The 24,860-nt window shown below is 35.9% G+C and overlaps 1 protein-coding gene across 1 annotated transcript in view; it reads right to left on the reverse strand.

Annotated features, from left to right (window-relative positions):
* The window catches only part of COL4A5 (collagen type IV alpha 5 chain), a 233,304-nt gene that overhangs the window by 29,776 nt on the left and 178,668 nt on the right, over nucleotides 1–24,860 (reverse strand). The window contains exons 31-38 of the mRNA XM_025853713.2: nucleotides 24,065–24,232; nucleotides 22,460–22,549; nucleotides 21,767–21,916; nucleotides 19,862–19,960; nucleotides 18,564–18,653; nucleotides 18,028–18,167; nucleotides 3,379–3,505; nucleotides 460–540 (exon numbers count right to left, since the gene is read on the reverse strand). Of these exons, the coding sequence (XP_025709498.1) occupies nucleotides 460–540; nucleotides 3,379–3,505; nucleotides 18,028–18,167; nucleotides 18,564–18,653; nucleotides 19,862–19,960; nucleotides 21,767–21,916; nucleotides 22,460–22,549; nucleotides 24,065–24,232 (945 nt within the window). The remainder of the gene's footprint in view (nucleotides 1–459; nucleotides 541–3,378; nucleotides 3,506–18,027; nucleotides 18,168–18,563; nucleotides 18,654–19,861; nucleotides 19,961–21,766; nucleotides 21,917–22,459; nucleotides 22,550–24,064; nucleotides 24,233–24,860) is intronic.

Genomic DNA, 24,860 nt, shown 5'->3' on the forward strand with positions numbered 1-24,860 from the left:
ATCATTCACTCAGTATCCAAAAACTTCCAGTTTCTCATTTTAATCTAGCTTTAGAATATCAAGGAGAGTAAGGTGTGGGGGTGGAATGGGGTGCTATTATAGGCCTCATATGTGGGGCCAGAGAAGTGACTTGCTTTAGAACTCAGTAAACAACAGTGCTACACTTTGCCATTCTGAAAAACACCAGAGCTTCCACTAATTGTAGGATATCTGAAATAACTCTCCCTGGAAAGAGCCCCCCCAAATAAGGTTCCAAAGTAATAATTTTAAGTAACTTTTATTAAGAGTTGTTCACTTAAAAAAAAAAAAGAGTTGCTTACTTTGTACCTAACAAGTAGAAGTGAATGATCACCATGTTTCCTTGTCTTAAAACTGTTCACAGCTCCCAGAAATGATTTGACTTTCCCAAAATGAATATGAGCCTTAGTTTTACAACTAATCCTTAGGTTTCATGCTTACCTACAGGACCAGGTTCTCCTGGAAGGCCAGGGTTCCCAGGAGGACCATTAATACCTTTTGCTCCAGGAAGTCCTGGGGTTCCTAGAATAAAGAGTTCAATTTAGTAATAGAAGAAAAACTGCATTGCTTTAAGAGTTACAACTCAAACCTACAATTTATAGCGTTAGCATAGAAACAGTGAAGAATAGGGGGAAAAACAAGGAAGATGCTAGTATTTGCTCAATATTTTTAAGAATAATTTTAAGTTTTAAAGTGATTTATCCAGAGGCTGGCATTATTATATATTCATAATAAAAATAATCACCACAATATTACATTGGTAGAACTGGTAGGATTCCACTGTATGGATATACCATTTTTTTAATCCATTCATCTATTGTCGGACATTTGGGTCATTGTCAGGTTTTAGGTATTATGAATATCTATTCTATTTACGGAGATCTGTTCTACTTCCAGTTTTTAGCTATTATGAGTAACACTGCTATGAATATTTCTGCACCAGTATTTTTGTGGATATATGTCTTAATTTATCTTGGATAAATACCTAGATAGGAATGGAACTGCTGAGTCAGAGTAGGCATTTGGTGCATCTTATTAAAAAGAAAAAACCTGCCAAACCAACTGACACTTGCAACAATGTTTCAGAATTCCAGTTGCTTCAGATCCTTGTACAACATATGGTGATATCAGTTGTTTTAATAATAACCATTCTGGTAGGAATGTAGTGCTACTTCATTGTGGTTTTAATTTGCATTTCTTTGATGGCTAATAATACTGATCACCTTTTCATGTACTTATTGGCCATCCATATACCTTCTTTTGTGAAACGTCTGTTCATAGTTTTCCCAATTTAAAAAAAGTGGATTGTACATCTTATTATTGAATTGTATAAGTTCTTTATATATCCCAGATATCAGTCATTTGTCAGATACATGTTTTGCAAGTCTGTGGCTTCCCTGTTCATTTCCATAATGATGTCTTTTGATGAGCAGAACAGAAGATCCCAGGTTCTTTAAAAGGAAAAAAAAAAACCAGTGTGGAGCAATTGAATATCTGTTTGAAAAGAAAATGAACCTTGACCCCTACTTCACACCATAAAAATATTTTTATTCGAACAAATCATAAACCTAAATATAAAAGCTTAAACATTAAACGTTACAGACAAAATAGAAGAATATTTCCATAAACTTGAGTAGTCAAATATTTTATAATAGGACACAAAAAACACATACTATGAAAGAAAATTAATAAACTGGACTTTATTAAAATTAACTTTTGAAAAAAAATTATCAACTTTTGTTCATCACACAACAGTATTAAGAAAATGGCATCACACAACAGCATTAGGAATGAAAGGCAAATTTGAGACAGAAAGGACATATTTGTCATACATGTATCTGACAAGGACTCATGTCCAGAATATATAAAAAACTGCCCTGAATCAATAAGAAAAAAGGGTAAACAATCCAACAAATGTGAGCAAAGAAACATGGAGCAGGCATTTCAAAAAGATGCTATCCAAATGGCCAATAAGAATATGGAAAGGTGTTTAATATTGTTATTCATTTAAAAATGTAAATTAACACTTCAATGAGACACTTCTATGTACCCACCAGAACAGCTAAAATTAAAAAGGCTGACAATACCAAATGAGGCAAGGACATGGGCAATTGGACATTTAACAATACAAAGTACTAACCACAATATCATCACGACAAGCCATCAGGAACATTTCACAGATTGCATGTGAGACTGTAATTTATAAAACCACTTTGGAAAACTGGCACCATCTACTAAAGTTAAACGTATACCTACTCTATGATTCAGTAATTCTACTATCAAGTTATTGTTTAAGAGAAATGAGTATGTATGTCCACCAAAAGACATGTCAAAGAATGTTAATAGCATCTTTTTTAAATAGTCTCAAACTGGAAACAACCCAGAAGTCCATCAACAGGTGAATGGGTTATTGATTATTATGTATTTCTTCAATGGACTACTACAGAGTAATTATAAAAAAAAACAAACTACTGACACATGCAACAAGACAAATGAATCTTACAGGCATGAGTGAAAGAAGCCAGACAGAAGGATATATACTGTATGATTCCATTTATATGAATTTCAGAAACAGGTGAAATTACTTGATGGTAATAGTAGTGTTACCTTGGGGGGGTGTGGTTTCACTGTGAAGGGGCATGGGTAAAACTTTATGGGGCAAGGGAACTATTTTATATCTTGATATGTGTGGTGGGTACATGTATATATATATATACGGGTAAAAACTCATCTATAGTCTTGTAGATTTTACTCTACATTATACTTCAATAAAACGTTAAGGAAAAGATAACCAAAGGCCCACTCTATCCATGCCACTGTGCGATCCAAAAGACAAACAAACGGGCAAAGTAAATACTAGCATAAACAGAGCAGATAGTATAACAGTGTAGTTCAGGCTACCTACTTGACTATAATGCTAAGTCCCTTTGCTTGCACGACTCAGTCCTTGTCATATAAAAGAAATGAACAGTTGTCCTACCAAAAGCTACCACCCAACTGTGTGCGGGAGCACAACTTTTCTAAGAGAAGCAGCGGCAGGCTAAGATCTGGTAGTGTATATTATCACCTACAAAAATAGTAAGGCCTCTTAATTGACTTGTGGTTAGCAGTCAAAGAATGAAAAATGCTCTACCAGTTTTTGCCCAGAGGATATTGTCCCGCTGAGCTGGTAATACTCATTCCCATTTTATACAGAAAGAAATTTGGGCAAAGCAAAGTTAAAGAGCTGGTTCAACATTACGTTGCTCATCAGTATCTCATTGGGAAACAGAATAGCAGTCTGCCAAATAAGTTGCTCTGTGGTTTGGGTTAGAGTAGATAGGAAGGAGAGAAGGAAGCATTTAAGAAAAGGAATATTACCAGGGAATCCAGGAAGGCCTGGCTGTCCTTTTGCTCCAGGGGTCCCCGGTAATCCAGGCAAACCAGTATCTCCCCTAGAACCTTTGATTCCAGGGTTTCCTGGGTATCCGGGCAGACCAGGTTCACCCTAAAACCACGAATAAGAAGATAAAACGGAGTCTCTACATGACTTAGATTGTATAACAACATACCATTATTTATAGAGCTTTTATTATATGTCAGGCACTCTGCTGAGTGCTTTACATAATATGCTTTGTTTAATCACTTGTAGAAATTTAACTTGAAAAGGCTTTGTTTAATCATCACAACAGCTCTTTGAGTTAGGCTTGATCATCTCTGTTTATAAATGGAGAAAACTGAATCTTGACGAACTCAAGTGCTTAATGGCTCTAGCAAGCAGCAGAATTAGAATTTGAACTAAGTCTGTCAGACTCCAGAGTTCATGCTATTTCTAAAATATGTAAATGTATTATCTCATTAATCCTTAACAATTTGGTTAAGAAATACACTATCCCGTTTTACAGTGTTGCAACTAATAAGTTGTGGGGTCTGCATTTGGATCCAAACAGTCTGATTTGAACCTGTGATTGTTATCCCTAGTATGCTACAAATGAAATTCACTGCTTACAATAATTATGTCAAACAATAGTTACAGTAGGTTCTACTGCAAAAAGTAAATTTAATCTTAACATGAATAAGTCTAGCAATTCTTCAGTGAACATCTCAAATCCCATATCCTCCATGAAGCCTCCTAGGACAAAGAAAGCTTATGCTAAGAATGTAGGGAAGGTTCTTATTCTGTCAAATCAATAACGGTTTCACATATGCATGTCTTGACTCTTCAACTACACTGAACATTCCTTTGGAGTCAGAGACAATTCATATGTAACCACTTTCGCTCAGTGAACTTTTGCATTATGTTTCCTTCTAATAGAGCCTTAGAATTCATACCCACTTTCACAAGTTAAAACAAGTTTTCCCCAATAACAATGAGAACATGCTGTAACTCTAAATCTATCAGTGTCCACTGCTTTGCTCATGAGGATCATGACCTCTCCAACAAAGTGTCAGTGTTCAACATCATCTACTGAATACCTCCTTCTCCATTTAGTGCTTGTGCTTGTCTAGGTGAATAAGATCATCTATTTGTGACTCAAATGATTCTGCATTATGGCAAAAGCCTTTTCAACTAATTCCTTTTCTCCTTACATCCCACTGGGCTGGGAATATATGTATTTTGGTCCGAACCCTTATAAATCAAACATCTAGCACATTTTTAAAAAATTTTATTATGTTATGTTAATCACCATACATTACATCATTAGTTTTTGATGTAGTGTTCCATGATTCATTGTTTGTGTATAACATCTAGCACATTTTTACACACATAATAGGTATACAATTAAATTCTGGATTGAACTGGTTCCATCTTAGATATTAACACAGAAAAGCTTTGAATAAACTATCATAATTCTTCTTGTTATTCATGAACCAATGACATTTATATATCAAAATGAAAAACAAGAAGAAAATTCCAATAGTCTGCTAATGGTAAACTTGAAAGGCAATAAACAAGCTCCTGGTGATTTATGATAAAGTATGTTAAGTTCTACAAACAACCCTAATCTCTTAATTTCAACTAGCACTTGGTTCCCCACTACAGTTCTTACCACTCTATGGCCCTATTCTATATTGTATAAAGAAAGTAAATATTTCACCAGGGCTTCTGAAAAGGACTACAATTTGCTAGTTTAAGTTTTATCTAAGTTTTTATCATTCATACACTTTCAGAGAAAACAACAAGCTTCCAAAAAGGTAAGCAAGAAGAAATAAAAAATAAGAAGAGTGTACTCAGAACATCAACAAACTGGCCAGAAATCTTGTAAATCATTCTGAGAAAGGAAAATTCTATTTACAAAGCAAAAGCTTGATAGGACTTGAATAGACTTAAGCCACAAATATCTACATTTGTTCAAATGTCAACCTTTGATAAATTCTTTTTTTATTAAGATAAAATTGACATATAACATTAGTTTCAGGTATACAACACAATTTGATATTTATATATATTATAAAATGATCACTACAATAAATCTATTTAACATCCATCACCATACATAGTTATAAAATTTTTGGTTCTTGTGATAAAAACTTTTTTTTTTTACTCTCTTAGCAACTTTCAATATACAATACGGTATTAACTATAGTCACTATGCTGTACATTACATCTGATGACTTATTTAGTTTATAGCTAAGTCTGTACTTTTTAACCCTCTTCACCCATTTCACCCACCCTCCAATATTCCACCCCCATATCTGGCAACCACAACTTTGTTCTCTGTATCTATTAGCTCATTCTTTACAATTTTTTGTCTATTTATTTATTTTTAGATTCCACATATAAATCAGATCATATGGTATTGGTCTTTTTCTAACTTATTTCACTTAGCATAATGCCCTCAAGGTCCATCCATGTTGTCACAAATGGCAAGATTTCATTCTTTTATATGGCTCAGTAAAACCCCCTTGTATATATATCCCACATTTTCTTTATCCATTCATATTACCAATGGACACTTAGGTTGCTTCCACATCTTGACTACTGTAAATATAGTACAATATATATGGGGATGTGTATATCTTTTCAAGTTAGTGTTCTCATTTTCTTTAGATAAATATCCAGAAGTTGAATTGATGGATCATATGATAGTTCTTTTTTAATTTTTTTAGGATCCTCCATGCTATTTTTCATAGTGGCTGTACTAATTTACATTCTCACCAACAGTACACAAGGGTTCCCATTTCTCACCATCTTTGCCAACACTTGCTAAAACTTGTCTTTTTGATAATAGCCATTTTAGCAAGTGTGAAGTGATATCTCATTGTGGTTTTGATTTGCATTTCCCTGATGATTAGTCATATCAAATACCTGTTGGCCCTTAGTATGCATTCTTTGGAAAAATGTCTATTCAGTTTCTCTACCCATTTTTAATTGGATTCTTTGTTTCATTTTTAATGACTGTATGAGTTCTTTGCATATTTTGGATATTAACTCCTTATCGACATATGATTTGCAAATATTTTCTCCCATTCAGTAGGTTGTCTTTTCACTTGGCAACTTCCCTGGCTGTGCAGATTAGTTTGATGTAGCCAAACTTGTTTATTATGCTTTTATTGCCTTTGTATCTGGAGACACATCCAGAAAAACACTGCCAAGACCAATGTCAAGGAGCTTACTGCCTGTTTTCTTCTAGGAGTTTTAGGGTTTCAGGTCTTACATTTAAATCTTTAATCTATTTTGAGTTCATTTTTGTGTATAGTATAAGATAGTAGTCTAGTTTCATTCTTTTGCCTGTGGCTGTAACTTTTCCCAACACCATTTATTAAAGCAACTGTGCTTTCCCCATTGTATATTCTTGCTTCCTTTGTCATAAACTGATTATATTTGTGTGGGTTTATTTCTGGGCTCTCTATTCTATTGCATTGATCTGTGTGTTTGTTTTAATGCCAATACCATATTATTTTGATTACTATAGATAGTTGTATAATATTGTTTGAAATTAGGGAGTATGATACCTCCAGTGTTGTCATTCTTTCTCAAGATTGCTTTGGCTAGGGGTGCCCGGGTGGCTCAGTCATTAAGCGTCTGCCTTCAGCTCAGGTCATGATCCCCGGGTCCTGGGATCGAGCCCTGCATCCAGCTCCCTTTTCCGTGGGAAGCCTGCCTCTCCTCTCCCACTCCCCCTGCTTGTGTTCCCTCTCTCACTGTGTCTCTCTCTCTCTGACAAATAAATAAATAAAATCTTAAAAAAAAAAGATTGCTTTGGCTATTCAGAATCTTTTGTGGTTCCATACAAATTTTAGGATTGTTTCTTCTATTTCTTTGAAAAATAGCATTGGGATTTTGATGAGGATTGCAGTGAATCAGTATATTGCTTTGGGTAATATGGACATTTTAACAATATTAATTCTTCCAATCCATGAGCATAGAATAATTTCACATTTATTTGTATCTTCAATCTCTTTCATCAATGACATACTTTTCAGAGTATAGGTCTTCCATACCCTCAGTTAAATTTATTCCTAAGTATTTTATTCATTTTGATGCAATTATAAATGGGAGTGTTTCCTTAAATTCTCTTTCTGATAGTTGGTTGTTAGTATATAGTTATGCAACAGATTTCTGAATGTTGACTATGTACCCAGTGACTTTCCTGAATTTATTAGCTCTAACAGATTTTGGTGGAGTCTTTAGAGTTTTTTTTTATAAATATAAAGTATAAATATACATACACACATATACATTTATTTGTCTGCAAACAGTGAGTTTTTACTACTTCCTTTGCAATTCGGATGCCTTTCATTTCTTTTTCTGGTCTAATTGCTCTGGCTAGGATTTCCAATGCTATGTTGAATAAAAGTGGCAAAAGTGGGCATCCTTGTTTTGTTTCTAATCTTAAAGGAAGAACTTCCAGCTTTTCACAACTGAGCATGATGTTAGCTGTGGGCTTCTCATGTATGACCTTTATTATGTTGCAATACATTCCCTCTATATACCCACTTTGTTAAGAGTTTTTATCATAAATGGATGTTGAATTATGTCAAATACCTTTTCTGCATCTATTGAAATGATCATATGATTTTTATCCTTTATTTTATTAATGTGATGTATCATATTGATTGATTTGTAGATGTAAACCTCATCTGTGCATCTCTGGAATAAATTTCACTTGATTGTGGTATATGATCCTTTTAATTGTTGTATTGTTTAATTTGGTTTGCTAATATTTTGTTGAGGATTTCGGCATCTATGTTGATCAGGGATACTGGCCTGTAATTTTCTTTCTTTTTTTTTTTTTTTGTGGTGTCCTTGACTGGTTTTGGTATCAGTGTAATGCTGGCCTCATAAAATGAGTTCAAAAGTGTTCTCTCTTCTTCAATATTTGGAAAAGTTTGAGAAGGATACATATTAAATCTTTAAATGCTTGGTAGAATTCACCAGCGAAGTTGTGTAGTTCTGGACTTTTGTTTCTTGGGAGGTTTTCTGGATTAGTGATTCAATCTGTTTATTAGTAATCAGTCTATTCAGATTTTCTATTCCTTCATGATTCAATCTTGGAAGATTGTATGTTTCTAGGAATCTATTCATTGCTTCTAGGCTCTCCAATTTGTTGGCATATAATTATTTATAATAGTCTTATGATCTTTTGTGTATCTGTGGTGTCAGTTGTAAATCCTTCTCTTTCATTTCTGATTTAATTTAATTTTTTATTTGAGCCCTCTCTTAGTGAGTCTAGCTAAAGGTTTGTCAATTTTGCTTATCCTTTCAAAGAACCAGCTCTTAGTTTCACTGATCTTTTCTATGTTTTTTTTTAGTCTCTATTTTATTTATTTCTACTCTGACCTTTTTTTATTTCCTTCCTTCTACTAACTTTGGGCTTCATTTGTTTTTCTTCTTCTTGTTCTTTTAGATGTAAATTTAGTTTGAGATTTTTCTTGTTCCTTGAGGTAGGCCTGTATCACTATGAACTTCCCTTTTAGAACAGCTTTTGCTTCACACCATAGATTTTTGAAAGTTGTATTTCCATTTTCATTCTTCTCAAGGTATTCTTTCTATTTTTCCTTCAATTTCTTCTTTGGCTCACTGGTTGTTCAGTAGCATGTTGTTTAATCTTTATCCATTGATGTAAGTGAGATATTAAAGTCCCCTACTATTAACTGTATTGCTGTCAGTTTTTCCCTTTAGGTTTGTTAATATTTATTTATTTAGGTGCTTCTATGTTGGGTGCATTGGTATGTACAAATGTTATATCCTCTTATTAGATTGATCCCTTTATCATATGTAACACCCCTGTCTTTTAATACTGTCTTTGTTTAAAAGTCTATTTTGTGTGATATAAATATAGCTACTCCAGCTTTTTTGGGGGGGTTTCCATTTGTGTGGAATATCTTTTTCCAGCCCTTCACTTTCAGTTTGGGTGTGTCCTTATACTTAAAGTGAGTTTCTTGTAGGTAGCCTATTAACTGGGTCTTTCTAAAAACCCAGTCAGTCATGCAATGTCTTTTGACTGAAGAATTTAGGCCGTTCACACTTAAAGTAATTATTGATAGGTATGTACCTACTGTCCGCTTGTTAATTGTTTTCGGGCTGTTCTGTAGTTCCTCTCTGTTGTTTCTTCTTCTTTTGCTCTCTTATGTTGTGGTTTGATGACTTTCTTTAATGCTATTATATTTTCTTATTATCTTTTGTGCATCTATTATAGGTTTTTGCTTTGTGGTTACCAAGAGGCTCACAGATAACAGCCTAGATTAAAATCTTTCTTAAGTCGATAGTAACTTGAGTCTGAACACATTTGAAAACTACACTTTTACTCCCCCCTCATTTTATGTTTTTGGTGTCACATTTTACATCTTCTCATTTTGTGCATCCCTTAAATTTTACTGTACTTAGAGTTACTTTTACTTTTGTCTTTTAGCTTTCATACTAGATTTGTAAGTGATTAATCCACTACTTTTACTATAGATTTACTTTTACCTTTGAAATTTATACATTCATATGTTTTCTTGCCACTAATTAATGCACTTTCTTTTCAGCTTAAAGAAGTCCCTTTTTAATATTTCCTGTAAGGCCAGTTTAGTGGTGATGAGCTCTTTTAGCTTTTGACTGTCTGGAAAAGTCTTTATCTCTCTGTCAACTCTGAATGATAACCTTGCTGGGGAGGGTATTCTTGTTTGGAAGCTTCTTCCTTTCAGTATTTTGAATATATTGTCCCATTCCCTTCTGGCCTACAAAATTTCTGCTGAAAAATCTGCTTATAGTCTTATTGGGGTTCCCTTGTACATAACAAGGGGTTTTCCTCTTGCTGCTTTTAAGATTCTCTTTAACTTCTGACAGCTTACTTATAATGTGTCTTAGTGTTGATCTTTTTGGGTTCCTCTTATTCGGGTCTCTATGGTCTTTCTTGATCTGAATGTTTTCTTCCTCAGATTAGAGAGGTTTTCAGCCATTATTTCTCTAAATAAGTTTCCTTCTCCTTTATCTCTTCTCTTTCTGGGACCCCCTATAATGCAAATGTTATTGAGATTTATGTTGTCTCATAGGTCCCTTAAGCTATCTTTACTTTTTAAGGTTTTTTTTTCTTTTTGATGTTCTGTTTGGGTGAGTTTCACAGTTGTCTTCTAGATCACTTTCTTCTGCTTCATGTAGTCTCCTTTTCAACCCTTCCTGTGTACTTTTCAATTCAGTTACTGTATTCTTAAGCAAAACAGCTACTCCCCCCAGTCTTGAAGAAGTAGCCTTGTGTAAAAGATGAAATTTATCCATCAACCTTAGACCTAAGTTCCTTGTTGTCTCTCAAACCTTTGTAATTGTCTAAGCAGCCTAATTTATTCTTGATATGTCCCAGTTGTTGAGGGTGTGCCAAGACCTGTCAGTGTTCTAAAGGGAGGAATCTCCATCAGTACCTAGTTTCAGGCTGATTGGAAGCCAGATCCTTAGGTAGCAGTCTAACAGTATGCAAATATATATAGTCCTGTGGTGCCAAAATAGTAAACCTTGCGGGCCTGCAGACTAGGTGGATCTGGAGGTGTTGAAAAACTCAGGGCTTCAGACAAATGTATCAAATCCTTTCTGGGAGGTACCAGCAAGCTGTAGCAAGGCTGAGGAAGAATGCAAAGATGGCATACTCCAGCCTACATTCCCTGAGAGCACCCCTGTAGCCTCTAGATGTATGCCAAACTTTAAGTCTGCCCCTCAGGCGGAAGCTCCAAGACAAGTAAATAGGCCTTTTTCACAGACAGACTGGGGATTTGTTTCAGTATGCTATCTGTGTAGTGCTCTGGGGAGGGGGTGGTAGCATGCCAAGAACTGTCTCTCTGATTGTTACAGTCTTGTGGGATGTAGGAATGCAAGCCCCCTGGCCACCAGAGCCTGATGATTAAGGAGTGACTCCAGTATGGACTGCATGCACCTGCTGGCTTTTGTGGGGGCCACTGGAGAGCACAGAACTGGTATGTGGCTCTTTTGCAGGGCAACAGGAGAATCTAGGGCTGGTGCTTGCCTGCCATCTTTAGTGGGGCAATGGGAGAGTGCAGGGCTGGTCACACTTGCCAGTATTATCAAGATAAAGGGAGAGTACAAAAATGGTGCTTGCTAGCACTTCCAACTCCAAAGAGAGTTCCAACATACTCCTGCCCCTCTAGCAGATGCTTTAATATTAGCAAATGAATCTCCTTCACAAATAGGACAGGCACTTTCAAACTGCTGCTTTTGCACTGGTTCCTGAGGTGGGTGAGTCTGCATGCAAGCCCTTTAAGAAATGCATCTCAGTTCCCCACAGCCCTTTGGATGTAAGCCCCTTTGGTTTTCAAATCAGATATTTTGGAGGATTGTCTCTCTGTTACAGGTCCCAGGGATTAGGGTGCTTGATGTGGGGCATGAACCCCTAACTCCTCAGGGAGGACGTCCAGATTTGTAAGATCCCTTCTGATTGTGGGTAGTGCAGGTGGGGTTTTGGATGAGACCATATTTCTGCTTCTGCTACCCATTGATGTTGCCCTTTTATTATTTGTTGTGAAGGAAGCTGTTCAGTTAGTTTTCAGGTCTTTTTTCAGAGTGAATTAATTGTTCCCTATGTAGCTACAGATTTGCTGTGTCCATGGGAAGAGGTATGTTCAGTATCTTCTTATGCCACCCTCTTGGACTGCCCCACCACTATCCTTCTTTTTAACAACTCACTAATTATAGAATTTTTTCTTATGCTTGACATCCTCCAATCATACTATTATGTCTTCTGAAACTTTAATTCTACTCTTTCTATAATATAAGCAGTCTCACTTTGCACAATAGTATGGAACTATAAAAATGAAGATGCAAGCTAAAACCATGTAAAAGAGATCTTAATAATGAGAAAAATATGATTGTTCCATGACCTTTAAAAGTTTTCCCCACAACTTTAAAATCTCTCTTCATATAAGTTATACATGTATAGAGAAAAGTCATATATTGCTAAGTTTGCTTTCACTAACTTCCTTGTCTGTACCTCTAAAGTCTCTCAATAGTGGCAGTGTCAACATTCCTATGGTTGGCTATTTTGTCTGTAACCCTATTTATATTAGCTTTAAATGTCACTTCCGGTATTATCACTTCCGATGTTTTTTGCACTTTCATCTTTATTGGTTAATTTTCTCTTTTGAGTATCCATATTTTTAAAATTTCACATTGGTTTATCAATGAGACAAATAGGCAACATAACTACATGCTTTGTTATAAGGGCATTAAGGGAATAACATTTTCACGGTGACTAATCACTGACAGAATTTGAAAGAAGCGAAATAATCATTCACTGATCATGATACACATGTATATAGTGATTTATGGATTTATGGTGATTATGATTTATGAAAAGCTAATATACCATGGTAACTTAAGTTTGAACTATGTTGTTGTGGACTGATGTTATTTAACTAAATTGTGGTAACAAATTTGTGTATATCAGAACAGTGCAAAGTAAGAACTGAGCTATAAAATCTTATTTTTTTCAATGTGTCACCATTATATGATAAAACAATACCATCTGAAAGAAACAACAGACTACTTCAAATACATGATTTCTCTGTTTTTATCAACTTTGCAAGTATCTAAGTTTAGTGTAGAATTTGCTTCCTGAAATATACTTGAAGGCTGCATAGAGAAAGAAACTAAGTTAGCCTCTTGGTTGAAGAGTTGAATATACTGTGGCTATTTGCCAATTGAAATATGTTTTTTTTGGCTGACATTCATTATAAATTCAGATATGAGTTATGGTAATTTAGTTCCATTATATAAAGGTTAACATTTGCTCAGTCCTTGGGGCGCCTGGGTGGCTCAGTCGTTAAGCGTCTGCCTTCAGCTCAGGTCATGATCCCAGGGTCCTGGGATCGAGCCCCACATCGGGCTCCCTGCTCCGCGGAAAGCCTGCTTCTCCCTCTCCCACTCCCCCTGCTTGTGTTCCTTCTCTAGCTGTGTCTCTCTCTGTAAAATAAATAAAATCTTTAAAAAAAATAAAAAAAGAACACATTTGCTCAGTCCAGAAAAAAACATATATGAAAAAATTTAGAAAAAAATTTTAAATGGAATTTCAAATCAATGAGTAAAGAATGGAATCTTTAACATATGGGGTTGGGTTATCTGGATATTTATTTTGAAAACATGATATTACTTCCTCACCTCACACAACATAGAGAAAAAGCCCATGGATTAAAGATGCAAATACAAAGAACAAAATCGTGAAAGTACTGGAAGAAAAGACATAGGTCTCTTTTTATAATATTAGGATATAGAAGTTTTTATAACAATCAGAAAATTATGCTCCTGATCTTTCCCACCAAATCTGCTTCCCCAAATCTCTCCTATCTCAGTATGTAGCAACTCCATTCTCACACTTGCTCAGGATAAAAACTTTAGAGTCATCCATGGTATCTTTCCTCTCATAGTCCATGATATCTCTCCTCTACTATTCCATAAAGCAAATCTTTCTGGCTTGACCTGGAAAATATATTCAGATTCTGAATATTTCTTATCACTTCCACTGCTACCATCTTGATCCAAGCCATCAAGATCTCTGATCTGTATTATTTAAATAGTGTCATAAGTGGTCCCACTGTTTTCATCCTTATTCCTCTATGATCTAGTTCCAAAATAGAAGCTATGATATATTTTTAAATTTAAGTACAATCATGTTACTCCTTCAAGTCACTCCCCATTTCACACAGGGATAAAATCCCTTACTATAATCTACAAGGCTCTAGATAATCTATCTCCCATTACCAACCTGATCTCATCTCTTACTTAGTTTCACTTCACTCACTCTGCTTAACCCACACTAGCCACCTGTACGTTCTTCAGAAGTGTCAGGTATGCTCCCATCTCAGAGTGCTTGAATGACTCCCTCACTGCATGTCACTAGATCAACTGTATTCAAAGCAGCTTTCTCTTACTACTCTATTTCAAAATATAACAATTCTCAGCAATTCCTATCCCCAAGCCTCACTTAACTTTCACCATATCTTCTAGAACACTATAAACATATTTATTTTATTGACTAGATGCAAACTCTGCACAGGCAGTGAGTTTGTTTCATTTGTTTTCTATCTCCAGCACCTAAAACAGTACCTGGCACCTCATACATTCATTAGGTATATTTTGAATGAATGAATACTAACATTTGCCAATGTAAAAATTTTATACTCTACATGATAAATGCACAGTAAACAGGGTTATAAGACAAACAAATGACTGGGAGAAAATATTTGCAACATATATAATAGATAATGGATGCATCTTTATGAAGTACTTCCATAAATCAATAGGAAATACATAACCAAATCCCCTCCTAAAAATGAGGCAAGAGTATGAACAGACAATTTGTAGAGGAGACATAAGCATAAGAAATCTCATTCATAATTAGGAAAATTCAAATTTAAACAATGATACTCTATTTTTCACCCATTAGACTGACAAAATTAGAATGATTAATAATACCCAATATTTGTAAAATGAGGAGAAAATAGAAAATTTCTGATACGGATCAAGATAGTATGAAGCAGCAGAGATATTTAAGAGAAAAATTAGTAATTATCAATATTAAAAAGGCATATATATGATGGGTTCCAGCAACTCTACTCAGAATTTATTCTATGGCAATATTTACCAAATAATCTTAAGATACATATGTAAGATATGGGTAAGAATCTTCAGAGCAACATATGTTTATAATCATGAAAATATAGAAACAACTCAGTGTTTGTAAGAGGTTAAACTATTTATGGTTAAGCCATACATAAAATACTATATAATTATGAAAACGAACGAGGCATTTATTTATGGGCTGACAAAGAAAGTTTGCTAAGACTTACTAAGTTATGATAGCTAGGTCCAGACCAAATATATAGTATGATTTTATGTGTGTAAATAAAAATACAAGATACCTACATTTGGAAGATGCAGCATCATTTCATGAATTAGTAACTGAAGAAAAATGCTTCCAATTATAGTTGTAAGATGCTTTCCATTGTAAGATGCACCTCAATATCAGAGATTTTGAATGTAAAAAAATTGAGTCTTAAAATTGATGAAATATCTATCATATATTCAAGTTTATATACACATAAAATATCTTTTGTGGACAACTACTAAAAGTGGTTACCTTGGGGAAGAACTATGAATTTAAGGTATGTAAATGTGTGGAAAAAAGGCTTCTCATTTTACATTGTTTCATACTGGTTGATTTTTTTTTACATTTTTTAAAATTTTATTATGTTATGTTAATCACAATACATTACATCATTAGCTTTTGATGTAGTGTTCCATGATTCATTGTTTGCGTATAACACCCAGTGCTCCATTCAGTCCATGCCCTCTTTAATACTCAACACCAGGCTAACCCATCCCCCCACCCCCCTCCCCTCTAGAACCCTCAGTTTGTTTCTCAGAGTTCATAGTCTCTCATGGTTCATCTCCCCCTCCGAATCCCCCCCTTCATTTTTCCCTTCCTATGATCTTTTTTTTTAACATCCAATGTATTATTTGTTTCAGAGGTACAGGTCTGTGATTCAACAGTCTACACAATTCACAGCACTCACCATAGCACATACCCTCCCCAATGTCTATCACCAAGTCACCCCATCCCTCCCACCCCCCACCACTCCAGCAACCCTCAGTTTGTTTCCTGAGATTAAGAATTTTTCATATCAGTCATACTGGTTGATTTTTAAAATCAAGTTTACTGGTCACTATTGATATAAAAACTTTAAAACACAGAAACCTAAATGTACTTATCTTTTGACCCAGACATTTCACTTTTAGGAATCTATACAGCATAAATAATTATACATGTGTCCACAGATATGTCTAAGAATATTCATTATGATATTATTTACAACAATAGAATATCATGCAACTATTAAAAATAATGTACAGTGTTGTGATGAGTACTGGGTGTTACATGCAACAAATGAATCATTGAACACTACATCAAAAACTAATAATGTACTATATGCTGGCTAACTGAACATAATAAAAAAAATATACAGTGACAAAGAAAATTGTCTAAGATATAATAAAATAGAAAGATTAAAAGATGTAAGTAATAAAGCAAATACAGAATAGTGTCTATTCTATGACTCTACACATATACAATACATGTAGGAAACCCAAAATTTTGTACATATACATAAAAACATGTATGGCAAGGGATTCAAATTTATACACTATTATCAGTAGATCTCTCTAGTGATGGGAATGGAATAAAGAAGATGTTATAAAGGAGATTTTCACTTTTACCTTTGATATGTCTGTATTATCATTTTTTTTAATGTAGTCATGTATTACTGGTAAAATTTAAATAGAACAGAAAATATTCAGCATCATTTCAATAGACTTTACACTGTTAATTTGCAGTTAATATGCAGAAATTTCTCTTGATTATCTCTTACAATAAGTTGATTGACTATGCAAACTAAAATCTTTTTGTATACTATTAAAAAGAAATTAACTTTAAAACATTATTCAAATTTCACGAGTTAAATCATTGAACAAAAAAAAAAGAGACAAAGCAAGAAACAGACTCAACTATAGAGAACACACCGATGGTTACCAGGGGGAATGTGGGTGGAGGGATGGGTGAAAGAGGTGATGGGGATCAAGGAGTGCACTTGCTGTGATGAGCACTGGGTATTGTATGGAAGTGTTGAATCACTATTTTGTACACCCGAAACTAATGTAACATTGTATGTTAATTATACTGGAATTAACATTAATAATAAAATATTTTTTAATTAAAAAAATAAAAATGACAGCTTAAAAGAAAAAAACCCCACATTATTTAGTACATTCTTAGTGGGAATTTTCATTAATTCCATGGAAGGTTAGTAACACCATTCTTTTCCTAATACTTCCTAGCTTTGTGGTCTGACTGAATGATTAAACAATATTATAAGACAAATGATTAATTAGGAGAAAATATTTGCAACATATATAATAGACAATGGATGTATCTCTGCTAGTTAAAAAGTACTTCCACAAATCAGTAGGACTTACTACCTTTTTACATGGAATTAAGCAGCTACTAAATATTTGTTGAGTCTAATGATTCTAAGATACATTCTAAATTTGATTGATTGAGAAACACTACCAAAGTTTTCACACTGACTAGGGGCATGGAGGGACATGTAAAACGGTTTTAAGAGAACTACCTCAGATATGCAGTTAGGAATACTACTGCATCTTCATTAATTGTATAAATTACTTTGTTTATAAGTCTCTTTATATTAGTTAATAATAATATTAGGATAAAGATCAACATTCCACCACCAAGACGGAAAAAGAAAACCAAAGCCAGGCAGGAATTTACCTTTGGTTTTACTGAAATATACTCAGAGATAAAGATAGAGGGAAAATAAAGAAATCAGAATGTTTCCCCCAGACACACGTTTTTGGATTGGCTACAAACCCTAAAACATAACCCCTTACAATATAAGAGAAAACAGGAGGAATGAATTTCCAGAATATACCATGTCATTGTATAGTTCGTTTAATGAAGAATTAGGAATGAGCACAGTATTTTAAAAAAATCACATCTGCTCAGGTATATGCCTAGAGTAGAGGGTTACCTTTGGGCCGGGAAGACCTGGAAGACCAATGCCTGAAACACCAGGATCACCTTTTTCTCCTTTCTGTCCAGGTAATCCTGGGGAGCCAGGTTGTCCAGGAACTCCAGGAGGTCCAGGAGACCCTTTCACACCCTGAGGGCCTGTTGAAAACACGTAACATGCATTTTTTTTTACAAAATTTCTTTATTCATGGCATGTCTATGATGCTTATGACTGAGGGAAACGGTTTAAAAAAAGAACTCTGCAAATTCTGAATTATATAATGATCTTTTACAACTATTTTTCAAGGAAGTTTAAGAGAAAGGGGTACAGTGAGAGAAAAGATACATGTTTGTGCATCCTTACGCTTAAGGTTTCTAAAACTCTGTCCCTTAATCCCCACTTCAAATATTTGTGTGATGACAGAGCTCTGTCCACTGATTACCTAAGTTATTGTCTGTTTGATTCTATCAACACCAGTCTCTATTTTGATAACAAAGAGAATGAACCATCTGCCATTAATGGTATTAAATATATGGGAGATTTCCATCACTGACCTGGAAAACCCATATCACCTATGCTTCCTTTAAGTCCAGGAGGTCCTGTAAGTCCTGGCTTCCCAGGGAGACCAGGGTTACCTTTGGGACCTAGAAAAGTTAAATTGGTTAAATTAAGACAAGTCAGCAATATTGAGGTTGCCTGATTTCTTGGAGTGCATTGTAATTATAATGTAAGCATGGGATTAGATGGATGAAATCTTAATACATGATTAAGTTCCACAGATCTAACTCAGCATAAAACAGGAAAAAGGTACCTATGAAATCTCCTTACGGACATATTACAATATAAACATAGTAACAGAGGTCTCCTAATACAAATCAGTTTTTAGAATGCAAAATTTTTACCAGGACACCTTGTTTCTTGCCCTAAAACAATCCTGTTATGATATACTCCCAGGACATTAGGCCGGGGATAGATAAAGGTTGAGGGAGAGGTACTATACTGTCACCCCCAACAGTCACGGCTGCTGTGCTTATACATTCTTCCTAGAGCTCAGGTGCATGAGCTGTGGTGTTACCTAGGGATTTTCTAAGGACCACAATGTTGCCTTAAACTTTTTTTCTTTTATTTTTTTCTTTCACACTGACTTCCAACTTGGAGAAGAGAATGCAGAAGATGTGAAGGATAGAAAGGAACTATATATCAAGGCAATGTAGTACAGAGTCTAGAGCAGAATAACTGACCTGAAGGACTCCTATGAGGATGGAGACCAGCTGCTCTTTATTCCTTTGGGGCCTAACTAAAAGAAAATGGCTTAAGAAGCAGCAAGAGTTTTATTAGAAATAAGAAAAAAAATCCATGTTGACTCTAAGGGTGATTAATGCTGAAACAGACTACCAAGGTAGGTTGTGAAATTTTCATCCCTAAAAACTTTGTAAAAAATAGACTCAGCAGCCATCTTTACATGGTTTAATGACTGACCTGTCTGAACGCAATAACTAAAAAAAGGTAAATTTTTCGGCACCTACCAGATAACTGTCTCATTTATATGTGTTGCAGTGTATGTAAATAAAACACACCACCTTATTTGGATGTACTTCTTATTCTGTTTACATCCTGACTGCCAGAAAAAAGAAGAAACTGAGCAAAGCAAAATATCCTACAAACTTAAGTCAGTTGACGCTTGGGCCAAATGGCAACATTTTTGCTAAAAAAGAGCACCACATCTCAGTAGCTACTCAAGCATATTGTCATGATCAGATCCAAAACATCATCACACATGATAAATACATAATCACTTTTCTAGGATCTACGATCAGCCATTCAATTGCTACAGGTGGTCTGTCATACTTACCTGATGGTCCTGGTAATCCAGGTTGTCCACTCAGTCCAGGTTGCCCTGGGTCTCCAGGCAAACCCTGGTAACCTTTTGGCCCTGAAACTCCAGGAATACCTTCCAAGGATGAGTATAAGGAAGACAAGTTAGGTTGATATCAGTAATCCATTAAAAATAATTTGGGAAAGCAAGCAACCCAAATTCTGAACTACGAATGAAATGTAGGAACTCATGATATTCTGATAGAGTATGAACCAATAGCACTGGACACACATTAAACTCCTCCACTTTTTATTTAGCTACCATTAAGAAATTCAAAGCACTCAATAACTAAGTCATTTTCCTCTTTGGGCCTCAGTTTTTTACACTGTAAAGTGAAAGAATTGGGGCAGATTATCTTTAGGCTATCTTTTAGATTCTACAACCATCTTTAATAATCCTATTATAATATAGATTACTGCCTCTATTTTACAGAAGGCACAATTGAAAGAGAAGACTTGTAAGGAGTAATTCAAGAAAGATATCTCATTTTAACAAATAATAAAAAATTAGGTATCCCTACCTCTTTTGTGATGACATACAAAACTACAGTAATGTCTTAAACTCTTTTTTGAGGAAAAAAATCCCACCAAGTCCTGCTCATAGGGAAACATAGTATCTGTGTACACACATATACCCACACACACTCACAGGCACACATGGGCTGACAATATTAATGGTTACAACACAAAAAGAGTCACAAACTTTACTATAAGCTGCAAATAAAGATAGCTAATTTTAAAGTTCCATGTTGTTTGAAAGGCTATACTATATAGATTGGATTGTAAGCACTTATTAATTTGTGCTTACCTACATTTTTGATGTTTTGTTATGTTATACTTTTTTTTTTTAAAGATTTATTTGAGGGCACCTGGGTGGCTCAGTTGGTTAAGCGACTGCCTTCAGCTCAGGTCATGATCCTGGCGTCCCGGGATCGAGTCCCACATCGGGCTCCCTGTTCAGCAGGGAGTCTGCTTCTCCCTCTGACCCTCTTCCCTCTCGTGCTCTCTATTTCTCATTCTCTCTCTCTCAAATAAATAAATAAAATCTTTAAAAAAAAAGATTTATTTGAGAGAGCGAGAATGAGAGAGAGAGTACATAAGAGGAAGGACGGTTAGAGGGAGAAGCAGGCTCCTTGCTGAGCAGGGAGCCCGATGCGGGACTCGATCCAGGGACTCCAGGATCATGACCTGAGCCAAAGGCAGTCGCTTAACCAACTGAGCCACCCAGGCGCCCCTGTTATGTTATACTTTTATAAAAAGAAAAAAAGATTTTTTAATTTAAAAAGTCAGTGTAATACTTCATATCTTATTTGTTTCTAATAAAATAACTATAGTAACACAGTTGTTCCCTAAACCTACTTTCAGCAACTTTCCCAACAGCTGAGCTCGCCCGGCTGTTCATAGTCCAATACTTGTTTATTCTGCCAAGGCAGAATAGTAATGAACTGCATTTAAAAGCCAAGTATGATATGTATATCAAAACATTGCAGGGCAATAATGTACTACTCATCCCCATCCAGTCTCAAGGGAAAAAATTTAAGGGACCAGCAAATTTCCCTAACACTGAAATCTGTTTTCCAAGTGATTCTGGCTATATATCCATTCTCTCAACCACATCCTATATTGCTTTCTGGAAAGCTTGAAGGTGACTGCCTTAAGTCTATTTTAAGAGTTCATAGTTTGCAACAGATTAAACTACAAAGAAAATACTTAAATAAAACTTGATCACTGAAACAATACAACTCAGGTGAAAATTTTCATTACGAAAAATTTGAAATGCCTTTTGTTGTTGACTCTTACACTACAAATCACTTTTCATGCTATTTAAAATGAAACTCGAGATAAATCAGTAAATACATTCACAAATAAATGCATTACTCACCTGGTAAGCCAGGGTCCCCTTTCTCTCCTTTTGAGCCCAGCAGATCTGGATCCACTGGTCCAGGAGGGCCTGGAAGGCCAGGCTCTCCTTTACCACCTTTTTCTCCTTCAGGGCCAGGAGGTCCTGGCTGACCCTGCAAGCCATCATCACCTGAAACCAACATGTGTGGGGAGGACACAACAGATCAGATTCGTCCTTCCAGGATTAACGCATATAAAGATTATTCATATGTTCCATAATTTAGTAGGCCACTGACCACCCAAAACACTTACGCACTACTGTTATTGTCTATGAGTAACTTGAACTCACACACATTTTTACACTCAAATAACACTCCATTTTCTGGGGTTCTTTGACAATTATTGAAACTCTATTTTGTTATTTTGAGCTGAGCATTTACCACATTTCATGGTATCCAAACTGTGTATGTGCCAAATCGAAAATAGAATGTACTTAAATGCCATGTCACATAAGTGATGAATCACTGAATTCTCCTGAAACCAATATTACACTCTATGTTAACTAACTAGAATTTAAATAAAAACTTTGGAAAAAATGCCATGTCACCTAGAAACAAAATATAAGTAAGCTTTGCTCATTTTAAAGCACTCAAATAAAAATATTCTATATTGACCTAAAACAATGTTTAATTTTCTCTCTTATATGCATCTACCAGCCAACTCTGAATATTACCTTTGAGACCAGGAACACCACTCCTGCCAGGAATTCCCAAAGGTCCTGGTGGGCCTGGAGGTCCCATCATACCCATTTCACCTTTGGCACCTTTGAACAATAGCAATAATTAATTTTTACTTTTCATTGACCTTGGAAAAATAAAAGATAACTTTTTTTAAAGATTTTATTTATTTATCTGTCAGAGAGAGAGAGAGCACAAGCAGGGGGAATGGCAGGCACAGGGAGAAGCAGGCTCCCCGGTGAGCAGGGAGCCTGATGCGGGACTCGATCCCAGGACCCTGGGATCATGACCTGAGCCGAAGGCAGACGTTTAACTGACTGAGCCACCCAGGTGTCCCAAAAGATAACTTTTTTAAAAAAGATTTTATTTATCTGAGAAAGAGCTAGAGTGACAGCAACAGCGAGTGAGCGAGCGAGAGAGAGAGAGAGAGCACGTGGGAGCAAGGGGAAGGGTAGAGGGAGAAGCGGGCTCCCCGCTGAGCAGGGACCCTGGGATCATGACCCGAGCAGAAGGCAGGCGCTTAATGACTGAGCCACCCAGGCTCAGTCTAAAACATAACTTTTAAGATGTCAACTGGAAGACTATTGAGTGTTGGAAAGAAGGCACTAAGTTTTACCCCTTTTTAACTGTTGTAAACTTAGCGACCACTACTGTTGATATGCATGAATAAAAAGGTTCTGGGGCGCCTGGGTGGCTCAGTCAGTCAATTAAGCATCTGACTCTTGATTCTGGTTCAGGTCATGATCTCAGGATCGTGGGATTGAGCCCCACATTGGGATCAGCACTGGGCGTGGAGCCTGCTTAAGATTCTCTTTCTCTCCTTCCCCCTTTGCCCCTCCCCACCCCTGGGCTCACTCTCTCTCTCTCTCTCAAAAAATAAAAATAAAAAGACTCACTGTGGTAGCTAATCTCCAAAGATGGCTTCACCACACTTCCCAGTATACACACCCTTGTGCAGCCTTCTCTCCTTGAATTTGGGCTGACTCTGTGCCTTGCCCCTGACTAAATGACACTGAATGACTCTCAAGGCTAGATCATAAGAAGTCTTGCAGCTTTCACCCGGGGCTTTTAGAACACTTGCTTTTAGTTTGGGGGATCCTCTCTTTTGGAAGCCAGCTGCCTCTAGAAGAAGAGCAACTGCCCTGACTTTACCATAATGTAAGGATTCCAAGCCATGTTGAAGGGGCATGGATAATGAGAGACCATATGAAGAGGCCATAGAAGACACAGGTGTCAGAGAAGTGCCATCCTGGAAGTAGATCCTTCATCCCAACCACTCCAGTTGGTGCCATGTGGATCAGAGATAAATGACCCCATCAAATCATGCCTTAATTCCTGACCCACAAAATCTTGAACAAAATAAAAAGGTTGAATTAAACCATTAAATTGTGGGATCATTTTTTATATAGCAGTATGTGACCAGAAATCTCAGAGAAAAAATGTAATGAAAATAGCAAAGTGAGTTTCATGCAAAGACATTTAACACTTTTCCTTAAGGGACAGTGTCAATCCAGGAAAGTACAACAAGAAAATAATATACCAGAATTATATTAGTTTTAATTTCCTGAATCCAAAACCAGAGAAAACTTTAAATGAATTACCTGGAAATCCAGAGGCACCTGCTTTTCCTGGAAGCCCTGGTGTTCCTGGGGGTCCCATAGGACCAGGTGCTCCAGGAATCCCTGGACTGCCTCTCTCTCCAGGGAGTCCTGGAACATCAAACCCAGGAGGCCCCGGATCTCCCTTCTCTCCTGGTATTCCATGCAGGCCTAGTTAATACAACACCAATATTAACAAGTTTTGAAGTAGTTTTAAAAGATGTATCTGATTATTTTTCTAGCAAACAAGTGATAGACTCCTGTGTATAACAAACCTAACAGTGAGTCAGAGATACTTTTGGTATCATGCATATAAAATGACCCAACAGGGCGCCTGGGTGGCTCAGTTGGTTAAGCGACTGCCTTCGGCTCAGGTCATGATCCTGGAGTCCCAGGATCGAGTCCCAGGATCGAGTCCCACATCGGGCTCCCTGCTCAGCAGGGAGTCTGCTTCTCCCTCTGACCCTCTTCCCTCTCGTGCTCTCTATCTCTCATTCTCTGTCTCTCAAATAAATAAATAAAATCCTTAAAAAAAAAATGACCTAACGATCAAACTTTAGGATTTTCAAGCATATTTCTCTATGAAAGTGCTTCTCAAATTATTTCCAGTGAAAGACCAATATTTTCTTAATTCCTGGTTCACCATGGACTAATATTTTCATAAAACACAATAAAAATTACTAAAAAAACTAAAATAAAAAACCAAAGACATACATTACTACCTTTTGGTTATTATATTCAACAAATACAATTACACTGTCAAATTATCATATAAGTTTCTAAATGCTTACTCTCAATT

The sequence above is a fragment of the Callorhinus ursinus genome, unplaced genomic scaffold (genome assembly GCF_003265705.2).
Source record: "Callorhinus ursinus isolate GAN/ISIS: 27379988/994484 unplaced genomic scaffold, GSC_fseal_2.0 scaffold65, whole genome shotgun sequence".
NCBI lineage: Eukaryota > Metazoa > Chordata > Mammalia > Carnivora > Otariidae > Callorhinus > Callorhinus ursinus.